At 39.4% G+C, this 15,828-nt stretch overlaps 1 protein-coding gene across 3 annotated transcripts; it reads left to right on the top strand.

Annotated features, from left to right (window-relative positions):
• The first annotated feature begins 7,159 nt into the window (after positions 1–7,159).
• Positions 7,160–15,756, top strand: sgo1 (shugoshin 1). 3 transcript variants are annotated; one of them, XM_028461015.1, is made up of 10 exons: positions 7,160–7,277; positions 7,446–7,604; positions 8,833–9,041; positions 9,134–9,186; positions 9,256–9,320; positions 9,431–10,270; positions 14,014–14,139; positions 14,507–14,662; positions 14,760–14,937; positions 15,012–15,755. In XM_028461015.1, exons 2-10 carry the CDS (start codon positions 7,460–7,462, stop codon positions 15,169–15,171), a joined length of 1,932 nt encoding a protein of 643 aa, XP_028316816.1. In that variant the 5' UTR covers positions 7,160–7,277; positions 7,446–7,459; the 3' UTR covers positions 15,172–15,755. The 3 variants fall into 3 exon arrangements, with proteins under 3 accessions (XP_028316816.1, XP_028316819.1, XP_028316817.1); XM_028461018.1 differs by having other exon boundaries at positions 9,259–9,320; positions 15,012–15,754; XM_028461016.1 differs by having other exon boundaries at positions 7,169–7,604; positions 15,012–15,756.
• The last annotated feature ends 72 nt before the right edge of the window (positions 15,757–15,828 follow it).

The following is a 15,828-nucleotide window of genomic DNA, read 5'->3' as shown; positions in this document are numbered from 1 at the left end:
GGCCGTTCGCTGTTTAAGTTATTGGCGGGCAATGGCCACGGCTGTGTTGAAAGCGAATGGCAAAAAATGCTAATATCTCGACGGATACGGCATTATAAACGCTGATATTTTCACCACGTGCTATATAACCAAATGCGCACCTTGGATGTACATGCTGAACAGACAGAGAGCCATTCAGAGAGAGTTGCGACAACGGAATAGTTCCCGGAAGTTTCAAATATTTCCCGCGGGTCCGTTTTTTATTTTTTTCTCGACACGCATTTGTACGCAGTATGTGCATGCGCGGCTGATGCTCGTGCGTGTGTGTGAGAGAGAACCCACGGAGGAGATGGAGGGAGTCCCACACGGTAACCAGGAGGACAGATAGCGAGACACACACACATCTCAAAACACGCCCTCACCACACATACGGTATTTAAAATAAAAATATACTAAATGAGCAAAATAAAACAAAAAACAATAATTATGCAAAAAGTACACAAAACTACAACAAAAATACAAAAATGGCTCCAAAAATACACAAAATCACTCAAAGAATACATACATTACAGAAAAATACAACAAACGACAACAAAAATATAAAAATGACTCAAAATACACAAAACTAAATATTTATACAAAAAATACACGAAATGACAACAGAAATGCACAAAACTACACCAAAAAAGATACAAAAATACACAAAATGACTCCAGAATCACACTACAATGGCAACAAAAAACAATAATTATACAAAAAATGCACAAAAACACAACAGAAAGATACAAAAGTACACATAATGACTCCAAAAAGCATACGTTAATAAAAAAAACACCAAACAAAAAAAGAAATATTAAAATGAGTAAAAAAACAACACATTTATCAAGCGCATGTCCCTTTAAACCATGGAAATCGCACACGCTATTTTACTTTGCACCCGCAAATAAACCCCTTTATAACACTACAGAGTACAGAGTATGTACACCTCTTTGTACATCCAACCTTCAAACACATTCTCATTTGGCCATAATTGACAACTCTAATTACGCTCCGACATGAATGAATACTTCTGACGGGCACTGTACTAGTTGTTATAATGCACATAATGTATAATAAAGACCCCAATGGACTTATTCACAGACTCTTGTTGGGAGTATTTCACTTCATCTTTCAAGTTGTGACTGCAGAATATTTTTTCAGATGCAAGAGTGTGTGAGTGGCATACACCGTTGTAACACTTTTCTCTATTTTAATTAATTGAGGATAAAAACATAAAAACATATTTTGTAGTTCCTGTGACAGTATTATGATGACCGTGCATAACTGTAAACCCATTTCATATGGACTCTGTGCAAATGTCTGAGATAAAGTGGAGAGAAGTATGATGACCACCTGAACTTTTCTTAATATTGTTTAATAATAATAGACAGATGGAGGGAATACTTTAATGCTAAGCGGGTAAAAACATCCATGTGGGGTCAAAAACATGTAGAAGTGCTCCAGCTCTGGTGCTAAATGACATCGTATAGTCTGAACATGATTACACAATGCACATTTACTACACTGCCACAATACAGTTCTATTCTGACCCTAACCCTGTTCTTTTTCCAGATGTTATGTAACAGATTGCCATTCTCTGATTGGTTTTCACATATCTACATTAGTAAAACAAAGCTAAAGGCTTACGTCTACACCTGTGGGACTTTGACTCTACTTTGATTGTGTTTGAATTCATGAAAACAGGACATTAGCAGGCGACCTACACTGCTGCCTTTTAGCACTAGGTCACATTCTAAAACCTTAGGGCAGGGGTCTGCAACCTGTGGCTCTGGAGCCTCATGTGGGTCTTTTAGTCTTTTGCAATGGCTCCCTATAGCTTTGAAAACATATTTAAACAATGAATTATTATTTCTTACAGATTGTATCGATGATTAATGACATTAAGTTCAAATAAAATTATGGCAAAAACAATTTGTTAACCTGAAAATAACTCGGCCACGTTCTTTCTTCACCTCCTGTAACCTCTACAGACCATTAACTTTCCTTGTACCTGTGGCTAACCTTAAGTTTTAAATCACTGGTAAGATAACTAAACTAACAAAAAGACTATTCTGGAAGAAAATAGGGACTTTATTTGTGTGGGGACAGATTTATTTAACTGTCAACATGCCGGTGTCACGTACTGAGTTTACCTCCGTATTGAGATTATAACCCCAACCCTAACCTTAACCTAATCCAATAAACAAATAAAACATGTCAGTTCACTTCGAAAACAAAAATAAACAAAAATGAATTCTTTTTTTTTTTTTTTAGCAAAAATTCATTTTCCAGGTGTGTGCATGTGCATATATGCGCATATACAATCTCAATAGTACTATGCAGTATGCACACTCAGTACATGACACCGTCTTAATGTGCACGCTTGACATGTTGCAAGAAATTAGCATGTGTTGACTGACATGATCACGTGTTCTCAAGTTCAAGGTATATTTTCTAGGTTTATTCATCTTCATTGAGAAGGTATTTTTTTCGGCTCCAGAAGGACTTTAATCCAGGAAAAATGGCTCCTTTGAGAGTAATGGTTGCAACTCTATCACAGCGAGGGCCACAAAAATGTGATTGTATCTGATCCCAGGGCCACATTATCAACATTAGAATAATGATCCATCTGAGCATTAATACAGGGGGGAAAAGGGTTTAGCTTTTTTTTATAATGTTTGTGGTTTTGTTGTTTTGTCAGTTTTTAGTCTTTTTGTGTGTTTTTTGACTAATTATGTGTTGTTGTAATTTTGTGTATTTTTCTGTCAATTTCTGAATTTTTGTTGTCAATTCGTGCGTTCTTGGTATTATTCAAATTATTCTCTCACTTCGTGTGTTTTTGGTGTCGTGTGGTAGTTTCTTTTATCGTTTTGTATGTTTCTCTGTTATTTTTGTGTATTTTATACTGATCTTTCTCTCATTTAGTGTCTCTTTGTTGTTGTTTTGTGTGTTGTTGTCACTGTCTGTATTATTGTCATTGTTTTCTGTGTTTTAAGTTTGTGAGTCAACATAATTGGAGCTATTCTGTAATGTGTTTGTGTGTGTTTTTGTGTACTTTGCTGTCGATTTGTGTGGGAGTTATTTTGTGTATTATGTCGGGCTTTTTGTTCCTTCCCACTTCTTGAAATACGTTTTTTGGGGATTTGTTTTGGGGGCGGCAAAAAAAATAGAACGAGGGCCACATACTGTATGGCCCCGGGCCACCAGGTGCCCACGTCAGCCTTAGAGGTATGGAGAAAATGTGTGTGTGTGTGCGTGTGTGTCTGCCACTGCTGATATTATCTAAATGATGGTACATTTCTCCTCTCGGGGTCGACAGCAGGTCAGAGGCTCCTTCGCTTACTTTCCATGACCCCATTTGCTTCTTGTTTTGGCTCCTCACCTGCCAGCTGACACCAGGCTGCTATCATTCATCAGATGTTTTATTCTTGTGTCTCTTGCGATCCTTCCAGAGTAAACAACTCATCAGCCAATTCAAATAATTATCACCTAATCAATCAGATGCCCGCCGATCCACTGAACTGCAACCGGAGTCATTATTCCAACAATTATTAATCATCAGGGGAGATGATTTAGAACATCTGCATGTTGGCTATACTCGACTCTCCACAGACTGCTGAACTCCTCTTGCCAAACCCTCCCAGCATTTACTTCTTCACCCTTTGACATCTTTCTTTGATTATCGTTCAACAAATTTATGGCATTTTCTATCTCATTCTTATCCATCACTTCACAGGAGGGCCTGAGTGCATGCACACATTACCACGTGTCAGCAAGACAAAGAATTGCCTCGGTTCTTTTATTCATCTTCTGTTATTTGGAGAGACTACAGAGGTGCAGGACGGAGCTCTGTATGCCATGTGCGGGTCACCGTCCATGCCAATGTCATAAATTAGAACTCTGCTTTTATTACAGGCTTACTAAGTGAATTATTAAATGATACACACTAGACCACTGGTTCCCAACTTCTTAGTCTTATCAAAAGTAGCTCTTATTACGTACACATCAGTAAAACTTTTTGATGTTTTTATGTGTCAGAAGGCTCCCGTTAACCTTCTTCAGCTCCGTACGCAAGAGGAACAGAAGATTTAAGCTTAATGTCGTTTTCACTTTTTCTTCTAATGTGTCTTCAAAGAGTTTGGCCATAATTTATTGATGTTGTTAGGAAGAAGCACATGTGCCTTGTTTAAAACGGGCCCTTAAAGTCACTGGGAACTTGTTTTGTTTTGTTCAATCAAACAAAGCAACAATCTTTACTAAGTAATATAAACTTAAAAGTAGAACTTTGGGGCCAAGTTTTTCAAAAACTTCATAATGATCACCTTGTGAAATATCTTTGTTAGCCTCATATTGGGGAGGAAACAAGATTGATTCTGGGGTTCCTGCAAATGGGAAGCTCATACTGGAAGAGAGCATTTGCTCGTACACTGGATATGAATACACAAGCAGTCTGTCTGTGTTTATGAATAATGGAAAACCAATATGTCCATCTATATTCTAATCCCGGCTAATTTTGGCACAAGGTGGCGCACTCCTGGGCTGGTCACGGGTCTGTCTCAAGGTCAACACTTAAACACAACTATAAGCACACACCTATTGTTTATACAGTGGGATTATAAAGAGCTAAGAGATAACCTAAGGTGAAAAAAGGCCTTAAAATATAGTTTTGGAAATTTCATCTCATGCTTGAACTGTAGCATTCTGACTCAGTAAATATTGGTGCGGCCAGCCTCTGCTGCCATATAGATAACCTGTCATTTCATTTGCACTCACCTTAGTCTATTTGATCAACTATCCTTGCATTTTAACCAAGGTCAGACTTCCAAAGCATCTCCAGCTCCTGTGGGCACAGACAAGGTGAGCTGGTCCGCACTCCTCCACATTATTATTTATAATAAAATGTTTGAGCACGTCTCTCCAACTTTCAACATTAGCCACAGATCCACACTCGTTTTGTTCAGCCACTTGAAGGCTTTCTATTCGGCAATCTATTGGAAAAACAGACCAGTAAAATGAAAAAGAGTGATGTAAATGTCTCAGTGGGGTTTTTAAGAGTGGGCTGTAAGTCATAATGGTTATCTGGCAACCTGTGGTGATGTGATTTTGAGTCTGGGCCTCAGCGCTGCTGCACTGCTTCTCTGGACAATGTTTGTTAGCAACGGGGAAAGGAAATGTCATTCTACAACCCATCCAAAATATTTGGATTCAAAACTTCAGCTGAAACTTTATGTAATGCTTCAGAAATAATATGAATGTGTATTTTCAGTAGAGTATGTTTGAAGCTAACAATCTGATTCACTTCTCACAACCTATGGTTAATTAGAATAGACTCAGTGTGGCTCCTACTTACACTTTCTATTTTAGAGTTTAAGGCTGAATATTTGAGGTGAGAACACAGACAGTTTATTTCTAGAAACGGCAAAAGGTTTTTTCTTTAATCTTCATGTTTTCCATATTTCTCCAGGTGCCACAAAGCACCTTCTCCCACCTTTTGTGCCCTTAATAATAAGTTTCTCTGCAGGAAGCAGACATGTGGAAGGTAAAGGGTGGCAGAAAATCACAACGAGACCAATTTGTGCAATAAGGCAAGCTGAGCAAAATGAATACATGTGGAGTTTCTCTGGCTGACTGTCTGACTTTAGAGACATATCCCATCTCTCGTTTCTTTGAATTTTTAATCAGACATACACAAAACTCAATATTTTTCTGTGAAGGAAACTCTGCGACTAGCATCACAGGCTGAGTTATGAGGGTTTTATTCAAGAAAGTGTCTATTTGTATGGTTGCCATAGGGTTAGGGTTAGGATTTAGGATTTAGGATTTAGGTTTAAGGTTTAAGGGTTAGGGTTTAGGTTTAAGGTTTAGGTTTAGGATTAGGTTTAGGGTTTAGGTTTAGGGTTAGGGTTAGGGTTAGGGTTTAGGTTATAACTCAATATCGCAACAATTTTTAGGGTTAGGGTTAGGTTTAGTTTTAGTTTTAATCTAAGTCTTAGTCACGCGACCTAAACTGGCCAATGACTGACTTATCACGTGACCTAAACTGGCCAAATAGGGGCACTGCGTACAAATAGAATGTTGGTATATTGATTCGGCAACTATGCGGCTAGCCACTGCCTTTATTCAAATCCCTACTCAGACTTTTGTCATTTTGTCAACAGTTGTGTATAACTACTCTCACGTAGCAGTTTCTACAGTGGCAGATTTGGGTTCCAGCCCTAGGGTGTACACTTGGGTCCTCTCTGTGTGGGGTTTGCATGTTCTCCCTGTGCTGCGTTTTCTCCGGGTACTCTGATTTCCTCCCATCATCCAAAAACAATGCCTGTTAGGTTGATTTGAGTCTCTATATTGCCTGTAGAAGTGAGTGTGAGTATCTTTCTGTGTGTAGGTTTGCCCTGTGATGGACTGGCGGCTGTGCCCAGGGTGTACCCCCGCCTAGCGCTTGTTGACAGCTGGGATAGGCACCAGCAGAACCCCATGGTCCTGAAAAAGGAAAAAGGACTTTTAACAGTGCCTTTCTTTTTTTACATAAGAGAAAAAGACAACCATCACCTCCCATGGGGCCTCACAGTCTTCAATCAACCTAATAGATGTTGTTTTGGAATGTAAGAGAAATCCAGAGCACTCTGAGAAATCTCACGCAGGCATGGGGAGAATATCCAAACTCCACAGGGGAAAATTCCATATTGTCCCCCACCAGGATTCAGACCGATGCACCACTGAGGGTTGTAAAAGTTTTGCAAGTACAGTTCATCCAATTAAATGGATTAACTGCAGAGTATATCCACAAATAAAGTCAAACTGTACATCTCAGACATCTTATACTTTTTTTTTTATTTTACTTTATTCATTTTTAAATTAAAAAAGACCTGGTGGAAAGCAGCTGCTGCAGAATTGCCTAGTTTATGTTAATCCAATATGTTTTTTCACTATAAAAGAAGATTTTGAACACTTCATTGCAAAAAGAATATAGGTATATAAAGTTAAACATTCCGTCATGATTTAGTAACAAAGTGCAGCTCTGTGATGCCTTGTTGCAGTTTTCTTTCTTTTTATTGTACCGTGTCGCCCTCTAGAGAATTTTATTTTTATTTACACACCGGAAGTGACGACATCTGAACTTCCACCAATCAGCAGCTGCGGCTCTGATTTTGAACGTTACGGAAGCAGCTGCAGCGGTTTGGTGATGTGTTGTTTTGTTGCCTAAATTATTCACGTCCTGTATTTCTGTGGTATTGAGGAACATTGCTTAGGATACTTCGGTAAGTTCTACTTTAGACGCTTTTTTTTTAGTGGCGGAGTCTCAGAAAGTTACACTGCTTATGAGAGAGTAAATAACGTTCACTACTAGCATGTTAGCTTAGCTTCGGTCAGCTGTCCGATTTCACCCTCACGCCGCTCTGCTTCAATAACTCATTGCTGGATTATAGTGGATTAGTGAGCCATGGTGAAAGAGCGAGCACAGAAGAAATGCATCCAGCAGAGTCTGGAGGACATTAAGGTGAGGATGAAGGAGAAGAGGAACAAGCGGCTGGCCAGCGCCTCAGCCCCGGGCCGAGGAAGGTCCAGGATTATGAGCCAATGCAGCGGTAAGACACAGATAGACGGGCTTTTACATATTTCCTCCTGTGTACTGTCTAACTGTCCATTAAATACCCCGCACCTCTCTCCAAGTAAGTAGGGAAGATGAAAAAAACAGAATATAAGGGACGCCGGTTGTAAAGTTGCGCATGCTAAAATAAATAGCAACTTTTTTGCATCATTTAGCAACAAACTTTACAAAACCTGTGATCTTTTTTCTAATAGTACTTTTGACCAGATTTACAGCAATATTTGTGTTGTTTCTTCTCTCTCGTAAAAATATAGTCAATGTTAAATTTAAATGTTAAATCTAAATGTTGCATTTAAATATAAATGTTAAGTCTAAATGTTTAGTCTGAATGTAAATGTTAAAAGCTAAATCGAAATGGTACATTTGCATATTAAATGAATATTTAGTTTTACCCGTGACATTTAGATTTAAATTTAACATTGACACTTTTTTTTTTTTTTTTTTAAAGAGAAAATAAATGTCAGAAATATTGCTGTATATCTGGTCAAAAGTAACATTAACATTTTTTTTTAGCATGCACAACTTCGGCACCCCATATGCTGTTTTCTTAATAAATAAATAGTCAGACATCACTTTACCTACAGTTTATCCATTATCTTGTTGTTAGTCGGTAGCTTTTGAAAAAAAAAAAAAAATCTACTGCTGTGTGAGTTCTCAGTTGTGATTAAAATGTAGGTTGACACCTGACAGAAACACACAAGCTCAGAGAGAACATGCAAACTCTTGAGATTAACAGGTTTTTAGTAAGTCAGTGTTGAGAACAGATTGGCCATTGTGTTAAAAAAAAAAACCAGAAAAAATATTCCACCCTTTCTTAAAAGTTTTAAATGATCAACTTTGTTAATTTTGGTAATTTTACAATATATATATATATATATATATATATATATATTTTATTTTTATTAAATTACTGTAAATGGTCTATGTGCCAAACAGGTCTTTAGAAACAATTGGTAAATAAGTGCAATTGCACAATAGCAATAGTTTTAGTCGACAAACAAAAAAAAATTACCTTTTGATCACAATAATTTAAACTAAGATTAATAAGTTTGTAGAGATAAAAAATGAGCATTATTTGCCACAGGTTGATAACAACAAAAACATTTTTTTTTGTTGTATAAAAGTTAATTTCATTATTTTCATTTGCCTTCTCTGACTCAAAAGGTTTGAATGTAAATCAGACAGACTTTTTTGATTTGTCCCAGGATCTAACTCCACCCACAGCATCCTGATGGGGGTCCAGCTGAACAACAAGGCCCTGGCTGTGGCGGTGCAAGCTGAAAAAGAGAAGGTGCGCCAAGCGTCTGCAGTGATCCTGCAGCTGAAGAGAGAGCAACAGGCCATGTTTCTGCACCTGCTGCTGCTCAAGAAGAAGCTAAAGGAGCAGAAAGCTCTGACTGCCTGTGCTTTAGAGGTAACGGGTGGAACCCAGGTGTAAAAATCATAGTTATCTCAACCTAGAGAATCAGCTTTATTAACCTAATACTAATGTCTTTGCTGATCTAGAGAAAATCCCCCAAAAGTTTTGATCAGCCTCAACAGCACATGCTGTCGGAGAGGTAAGTTTAAGAGAAGAAAAAAATGTCATTTGCTCCATTATGAAGAAGCTAATCGTTTCTTTTTGACAGTAGAAAGCGCAGTGGGGAGATGCTGGATGAGCTCCAGCTGTGCAAAGCTTCCCCAATTTATGCAGGTGAAAATATTTACTGTAAACTGAGCATCTCGTTTTATTGTTTTACCTTCAAAATACTGACCAAGGCTTATGTTATTGAACTCCTAAAACTCTTGTATTGCTCCTTGTAGACCATCAGCACTCTAAAATGAATGGGGAACTGGACAAACAGGTGCCCTTACCTTCTACAGTGGGGGTGAGGCATCGTAGGGCCGAGGCCAAAAGCAGGAGGAGGTCTGAGCGTGTGCGAGAGTCCATCCAGCAGAGTCACGTTGGCTTTGTGGCTTTAACGTCCAGTCCTATTTTCACTGACCCTGAAAGTCTGGCTCCAGCGTCACAGCAAGCAGAACCAGAAATGGCAGCTCCATGTGACACTGTGGAGCCCCAGCACTCCACTCCCGAACCAGCTCCACCACAAAAAACCCAGAGCAGAAAGCAAAACCAGCACCACACGCGCCCCAAACCAGAACCAGCTGCAAAGAAACCAGAGAGAGGCCGCAAGCCAGAGCGAGGTCCGCTGAAGAAACCATGGGAGAATCCTAAACCCAGAACCCGGTCAAAGAGTCGGGACCGCTCTGCTACAAGGGCCAAAGCAGCCCCTGCATCACAGGGAAACAAGCTCAACACCTCACTGGGATTTAACGACACATTTAACTTTGACTGTGAGGAGACGGTCCATGTGACGCCGTTCAGAGCCAAGGTTGATGACGGTCAGTCCTCCACACCTACCAGAGAAGAGCTTTCACAGGAAGAACATGAGCAGGCTGAAGCTGCACCTGCAGCTCTCAAAGTGAGCGAAACCGGAACAACATCACCATCGTCTGAATCAGAGGACAGTCTTTATGTCCCACAGAGGACCAAACACAGACGCTCCTCTCCAGACAGGATGAAGAGAGTCATCACCCGCAGACGCCGAGACTCCAGAGAAATCCAACCAACGCAGAGCAACGCTCCGAAACAAGGGTTTACAGGTGAGTAGATATGGAAGAATATTTGAATTTCAATTTATTTCGGCAGTCTTCAGAAAAACAAAACAGAACAAAAACTCAATTGTCTAATTCTTCAGACGAAATGGTGCAGGTTGAAGCAAGGCTTATACATACCTCCTCCATCACAACAGAACAAAGTGAGGTTCTCTAGATAATACACTTATATTACTATTGTTACATTATACGTTAAATATTATGGCTGGCTGAGACAATCACAATACCCTTTTGTCCTGATTCGATTTAAATTGCGTTTCTGATTTTACAAGTATTGCGATTTTACAGTGACGATTATCACGATTTATTCCTTATCCAAACACAAAAGTTGAATCTTAAACTATAAAATATGTCAGAGTTCTAAAAAACAATGCACATCACATCACATTCAGTCATTCACAAATTTATCATTATTTATTCAGTGATTTATTATTATTTTTACTGAATTAATTAAAACCTCCATCAGAAAAGAGGTAAACAACATGTACAAAAAAACAAATGTGTACATAACTTTTTGAAGTTAGTCAACTGAAACGTTTAAAGTTCATCATCAAGCTAGTGCTTGGGAGTGTCTAGTTTTTGTGTAGGAACAGGATCTGGTCAACATTAGGGTTGGACACCGAGAACCGGTTCCTATCGTCCGGTTCCAGAACCGTTACGAAGATGTTTGCATTTTTATTCTTTTTTTCGATTCCTAAATGCCCGCACTAGTTTGTTTCCGCGGCTTACTCTGTTTATGCGGGGTTTTTATAAGATGCGTTCAGAACGCGACTTTGGTGCGTGTGTGCGCGCGTCTGGCTACGGTTTCAGTTTGGTCTGGCGGAGCAGAAGGGAGATAGGAACTAATCACCGGTAAAACAACAGGTAAAATGATAAACTGGTGATATTACAGCCTGTGAATGCAGTACAGGGACGCATTTACTCCGACTCTGGGTCCTAGTGCCAGCCTCCCGGTGAAGCCTGTTCCATTTACCGAGGTCCGTGTGTGTTTAATAAATGTGTGTGTCCGTGTGAAAGTCTGCATGTTTATGCCTCTGTCCATCCACTCTTTTCATTATATCCATGTCTTTTACGGCTCTTGTTAAATAGTGTCGGCTGTAGTCCGGACCGGCGCCATCTTGGATTATGTCGTCACAGCGCGTCATCGCCGCAAGTCGTGAAAGCGCAGAATGACCCAAATAACTTTAAAGAGGTCTTATATTAGTCTATTTTCTTTAAGTGGTGTTTTTTTTTTTGTGGCTTTAGACTCCGATTACATTTATGTATATATTATCTTCCCTACAATATAAATAGGTTCACAATATAACTATTTTTATAGTTTCTGTTTCCACTGTATCTAGAATAACAATAATCTTTCTCAACAAGAACTGTTGATTGATTTTCACATGACTGTTCCAACGTTTGAGTTTGTTTTATTTAGTTTTATTCAGACTGCTGACAACTTGTTTGTAGTTTTATTTCAGCAAGTTTCACTGTTTACAGTTACAGTTGGGGACCTTTGTAACTGAATACCCTAGTTACATTACAGCAACCAAATTAAAGGGGACATATCATGCTAAATCCACTTTTTTAACCCTTAAATGCATTTTGATGTATATTTAGAGTGTTTAGAAGTACAGAAAAGTTCAAATGAGTCTCTTCAGGTGCTCCGTTGATATCTTTATATTCTGTTTTGGTCATATTTTTCAATCGGTTTCGATTTTTCTATTCTCTATTACGTTTTTTGAACAATAATGTCACAGTATTTGCAGCGGAACTGCCAAATTAGGACATCGACTCCAGGCCCAACACTTCGAGCAATCCGCCATTTTTATTTTTTGCTTTTATTTTGTAGTCCAAGCTCAAGGATGCCGAAGTTTCGAGAGGATGAGTAAAAATGTTCGGTTGTTGGATGTAGTAACCTATACGCTTCATTACACCGTCTCTCAGCATCAGAACCTTTTCAAAGTGCCTGGTTGAGTTTTATTTTTCACGAAATTGTACCCACATCTGTGGGTAAGGTCATTTTTGTGTGCGCGAAGCACTTCAAGGATGACTGCTTCGCCAGTATAAAGAAGGATTTGCCGAAAGACTTTGTCTGATCGAGGGGTCAATTCCTTCTATCTTTGGAGACGACGAACAGAGCACTTCGGTAAGCTGTAAATAACGCTAAAAAGTGTGATAAGACGTCCCTGTCATTGTTTTGTTAGCATTAGCAGTTGCACCGTCTTCATATGTTAGCGCTGTGTGCTCGTTTTAGATCCTTGACGATATGGCCTACGTGGTTTAATTTAAGTCTAAAGTTTTCATTAGTCATTTCATTTTGCCGTGTTTGTCTCCGAAAAGACTGTATTAAAATGCATTTCATGACGTTAGCTTGGGGCTAGCGTTAGTTCGGTGCTTGTGTTAGCGCACTTGTTAGGGTTCTGCAGGTTCATCATCTTCATTTTCATCTTGCTCCGCCAGGTCAGACTCTGGCTGTAACATGTAAGGCTGGATGGACAAGTCTTCCGTTGTTGACATTTTATAAATAATGTGTGAATAAACATTTTCTGCGCCGCTAAATAATCGTATCTCTTCTATCAAACTACAAAAATGGCCGAATAGGGTGGAGTTGAACCGAGTGTCACCTCTGCAACCTGGAGAGGGTGCGGGGTATGAAGTGTCTCATTTGCATTTAAAGAGACAGCACCAAAACTAGTTGCTCTCACAAGCACATCATAAAGGGGTAGAAAAGGGGCCTGTGGTGCTATAATCTGTTGACCTGCACAACTCAAAGAATCGGAATCGAGAATAGTTTAGAACAGGAATCAAAATTGAGTATCGGAATCAGAATGTTATTCTGTCAGAGTGACGACAGAATAACATTTGTGTGGAAAGTCTGATTTTATTAACTTCTTACATTCAGAAATGATCAGCGCACATTAGTCGTCATCATCATGATGTCATCAATGTTACACTTGTTATTTACTCTGTAGTGTGATCAAACTGTGGCTTTACATTGGACACAGTGTTAAAATAGTTGACCAGCGTGGCCATCATTGTGCTGTCTGTCAGAGTTTCATTTCACAAGCTGCAGCTGACGTGCGCACCGCGGCACACAGTGGATTTGCTCCACGACACAGCAGCCACCACCCTTCCAAGAAAAGGAGTCCGGAGCAGAGTTTAATACAGCTTTGGTTATGGCTAAATCCATTCGCCATGGAATCGATCATGATTTAAATCGTACATGTGCAGGTTTAATCACGGTTGTTGGTTTGTTTGCTAAAGGGAAATCCCACACTGCTGCAACTCTTCTTTGTGTTTGCACTCACTTGTTGGTGAATTACCGCCACCCAGTGGTTGCCCACGAAAATGTGAAAAAGACAATTTAAAAAGAATTCGATACTGGGAAGCAGAATCGATTATTAAAATCGGCACCCCAAAAAATCGCGAGAACTCACTCACACTTGCTGTCCCTCAGAGGAGAAAAAGACAGCTGCAGCTGTTTAACGGAGAATTTACCCTTGAATTGTATTTCTGGTAAGACTTTATTGAGTTAAAAATATCAAGATTTATATCGTACGTCGCTATTTTGAGGAAAAATATATATGAATTTTGGTCCATATTGCCCAGTGCTATGACAAAGTATTTTTAAAATTGTATTCTTACATTTATGTATACAAACATTTTTGGGTGATAAAATTACATGACGGCCTCAGTTTGGTCTGGGGATCTTATAAAGCTCATAAATAATATTGTTTTGTCGTTAGTTTTCACAGATGAAGCATCTGGTCCTATAACTGCTGAATGTAAAAGTGGAAAAGCTCATCTTCATCCATCAGCTGATTTCAGCTTTTCTAACAGTCCTAACAACACTGAACAGGAACAACCGATGGGTGAGTTTTTATTCATTCATTAGCCTTTATTTAGCCAGTAAAACCACATTGAGATTAATACTTTCTTTTACAAGTGTTACCTTTAGTTTTTTAAATCTGTCATTTTATAAAGCTTTGTGAAAATGTGTTATTTATGCTTGATTAGTGATAATTCAACTGAATAATGATGGAAAACAGATCACAGTGCAGTGCTAACATTTTTGATATTTGGAAGAAGTAAAATTACTTGTAGGAAAACCTCCACTCCAATGCATGGCTCCTTATTATGTCTATTCTCTTTGTGTTTCACTAACACCATTGCGTACAGGGCAGTTTCATCTTATTTCTGCAGATAAAATACATTTATTTGTGTTTTGTGGTTTTGCAGAGCCTGTAGGAGGAAATCTGGACAACTCTTTGCCTGCCGTCAGTCCTTTGGTGATGCATTTGGACGGCGTCCTGTCTAATTTTGGTGAGACTTCTTGTGAAGCTCCAGCCGTCTTAGCTCATCAAACACCCCAGAGGCGCAAAAAGAACAAGAAATGTAAGCCATCTTCTAAAGTTTCCCTGGTGTGCACTTTTTGATTTGAACTTAAACTCCTTCCTTCTCTCTTTTCACGTCTTCCTCCACATTCCTGCAGTTGGGCTCGGTGTGAGGTCAGCAGGGCGGGGCTTGAGTCTTTGTGATGTGACCAATCTGTCCCCCGCAGCCTATCGCAAGTTCTCTCGCCCGTCTGACGCCCGCTCTTCAACCCCCGTCCCTGCTCGCAAACGGCGCTGCACCATGACGGTCAACTACAAGGAACCATCGCTAAGCTCGTATGCTCCACACGTTCAGGCAGCTACTTTCAGTCTGTTTGTGTCCTGTGCTAAATGTTCTCGCATCTTTCCAGGAAACTAAGGCGAGGTGACAAGCACACTGACCTGCAGTTCCTCAGCTCTCCCATCTTTAAGCAGAAGTCTGACAGGAGATCTGTGCAGAAATCCAGGAGTTCACTGAGTGGCCAGCCACCTTTCAACAAGTACAACGAGTCCTTTGTTGGATGTCGCTAAAAGCAGCAACTTTTATCAACCCTGGAAAGCTGGTGTTAGCGTGAATCATCAGTGTTTGAAACGTCATCATTTGGTTTAGCTGAAGTGGTTTTATGAAGCGTAAACTTTACAAATTCCCTCCACCTGACTTATGATCTTTTATTTCCAATATCTTTTTTTGTATAAGCTGTGCAAGTGTCTATTAAATGTTTAATCACACTTTGAATTTTATGTTTGCAATCGAAGTATGCAATGCATGTTACTTATTTTAGATGCAACAAAAGCAGCCTATAAAGTCTAAAGTTCAAGTGCAGGTCAATCCAGTTCATTTCAATGTGTTAGTGTCCTTCACTATAGCAGCTAATGCTGTATCCTGGTGGTGACTTTAAGGCTGCTTTCACACCAGGATGGTCCCGACTCAGGCTGAAAAAGGTGGAAAGCTGCTGATAATTTTATCACATTAATTTGGCTCAGTTTATGTTCAGAGCAAATTTTTTGTTCCGCTCCAAAGTGACGAGGAAAATCACATAAATACAGTGAGGATGTGATTATCAGCAGTAGAAAGAAGAACAGGGTGAAGGTAAAGCTTCTCAGTGACTTTACAAAATGATCCAATCTCTGAACAGGATACTTTGTAAAACATTGTTTACAAACAATGCTAAAATGAAGTCCATTTAC

Source organism: Gouania willdenowi, chromosome 11 (genome assembly GCF_900634775.1).
Source record: "Gouania willdenowi chromosome 11, fGouWil2.1, whole genome shotgun sequence".
NCBI classification, from domain to species: domain Eukaryota; kingdom Metazoa; phylum Chordata; class Actinopteri; order Blenniiformes; family Gobiesocidae; genus Gouania; species Gouania willdenowi.
Note: the sequence above shows the minus strand (reverse complement) of the source record. Positions and strands in the feature narration are given on the sequence as shown.

Excerpts from the sequence above, each read along its gene's own strand:
- sgo1 (XM_028461016.1), top strand. The coding sequence starts at position 7,460 with ATGGTGAAAGAGCGAGCACAGAAGAAATGCATCCAGCAGAGTCTGGAG. Across the intron at positions 9,187-9,255 it reads CAGCACATGCTGTCGGAGAG|TAGAAAGCGCAGTGGGGAGA; the intron begins GTAAGTTTAAGA and ends TCTTTTTGACAG. Across the intron at positions 9,321-9,430 it reads AGCTTCCCCAATTTATGCAG|ACCATCAGCACTCTAAAATG; the intron begins GTGAAAATATTT and ends TGCTCCTTGTAG.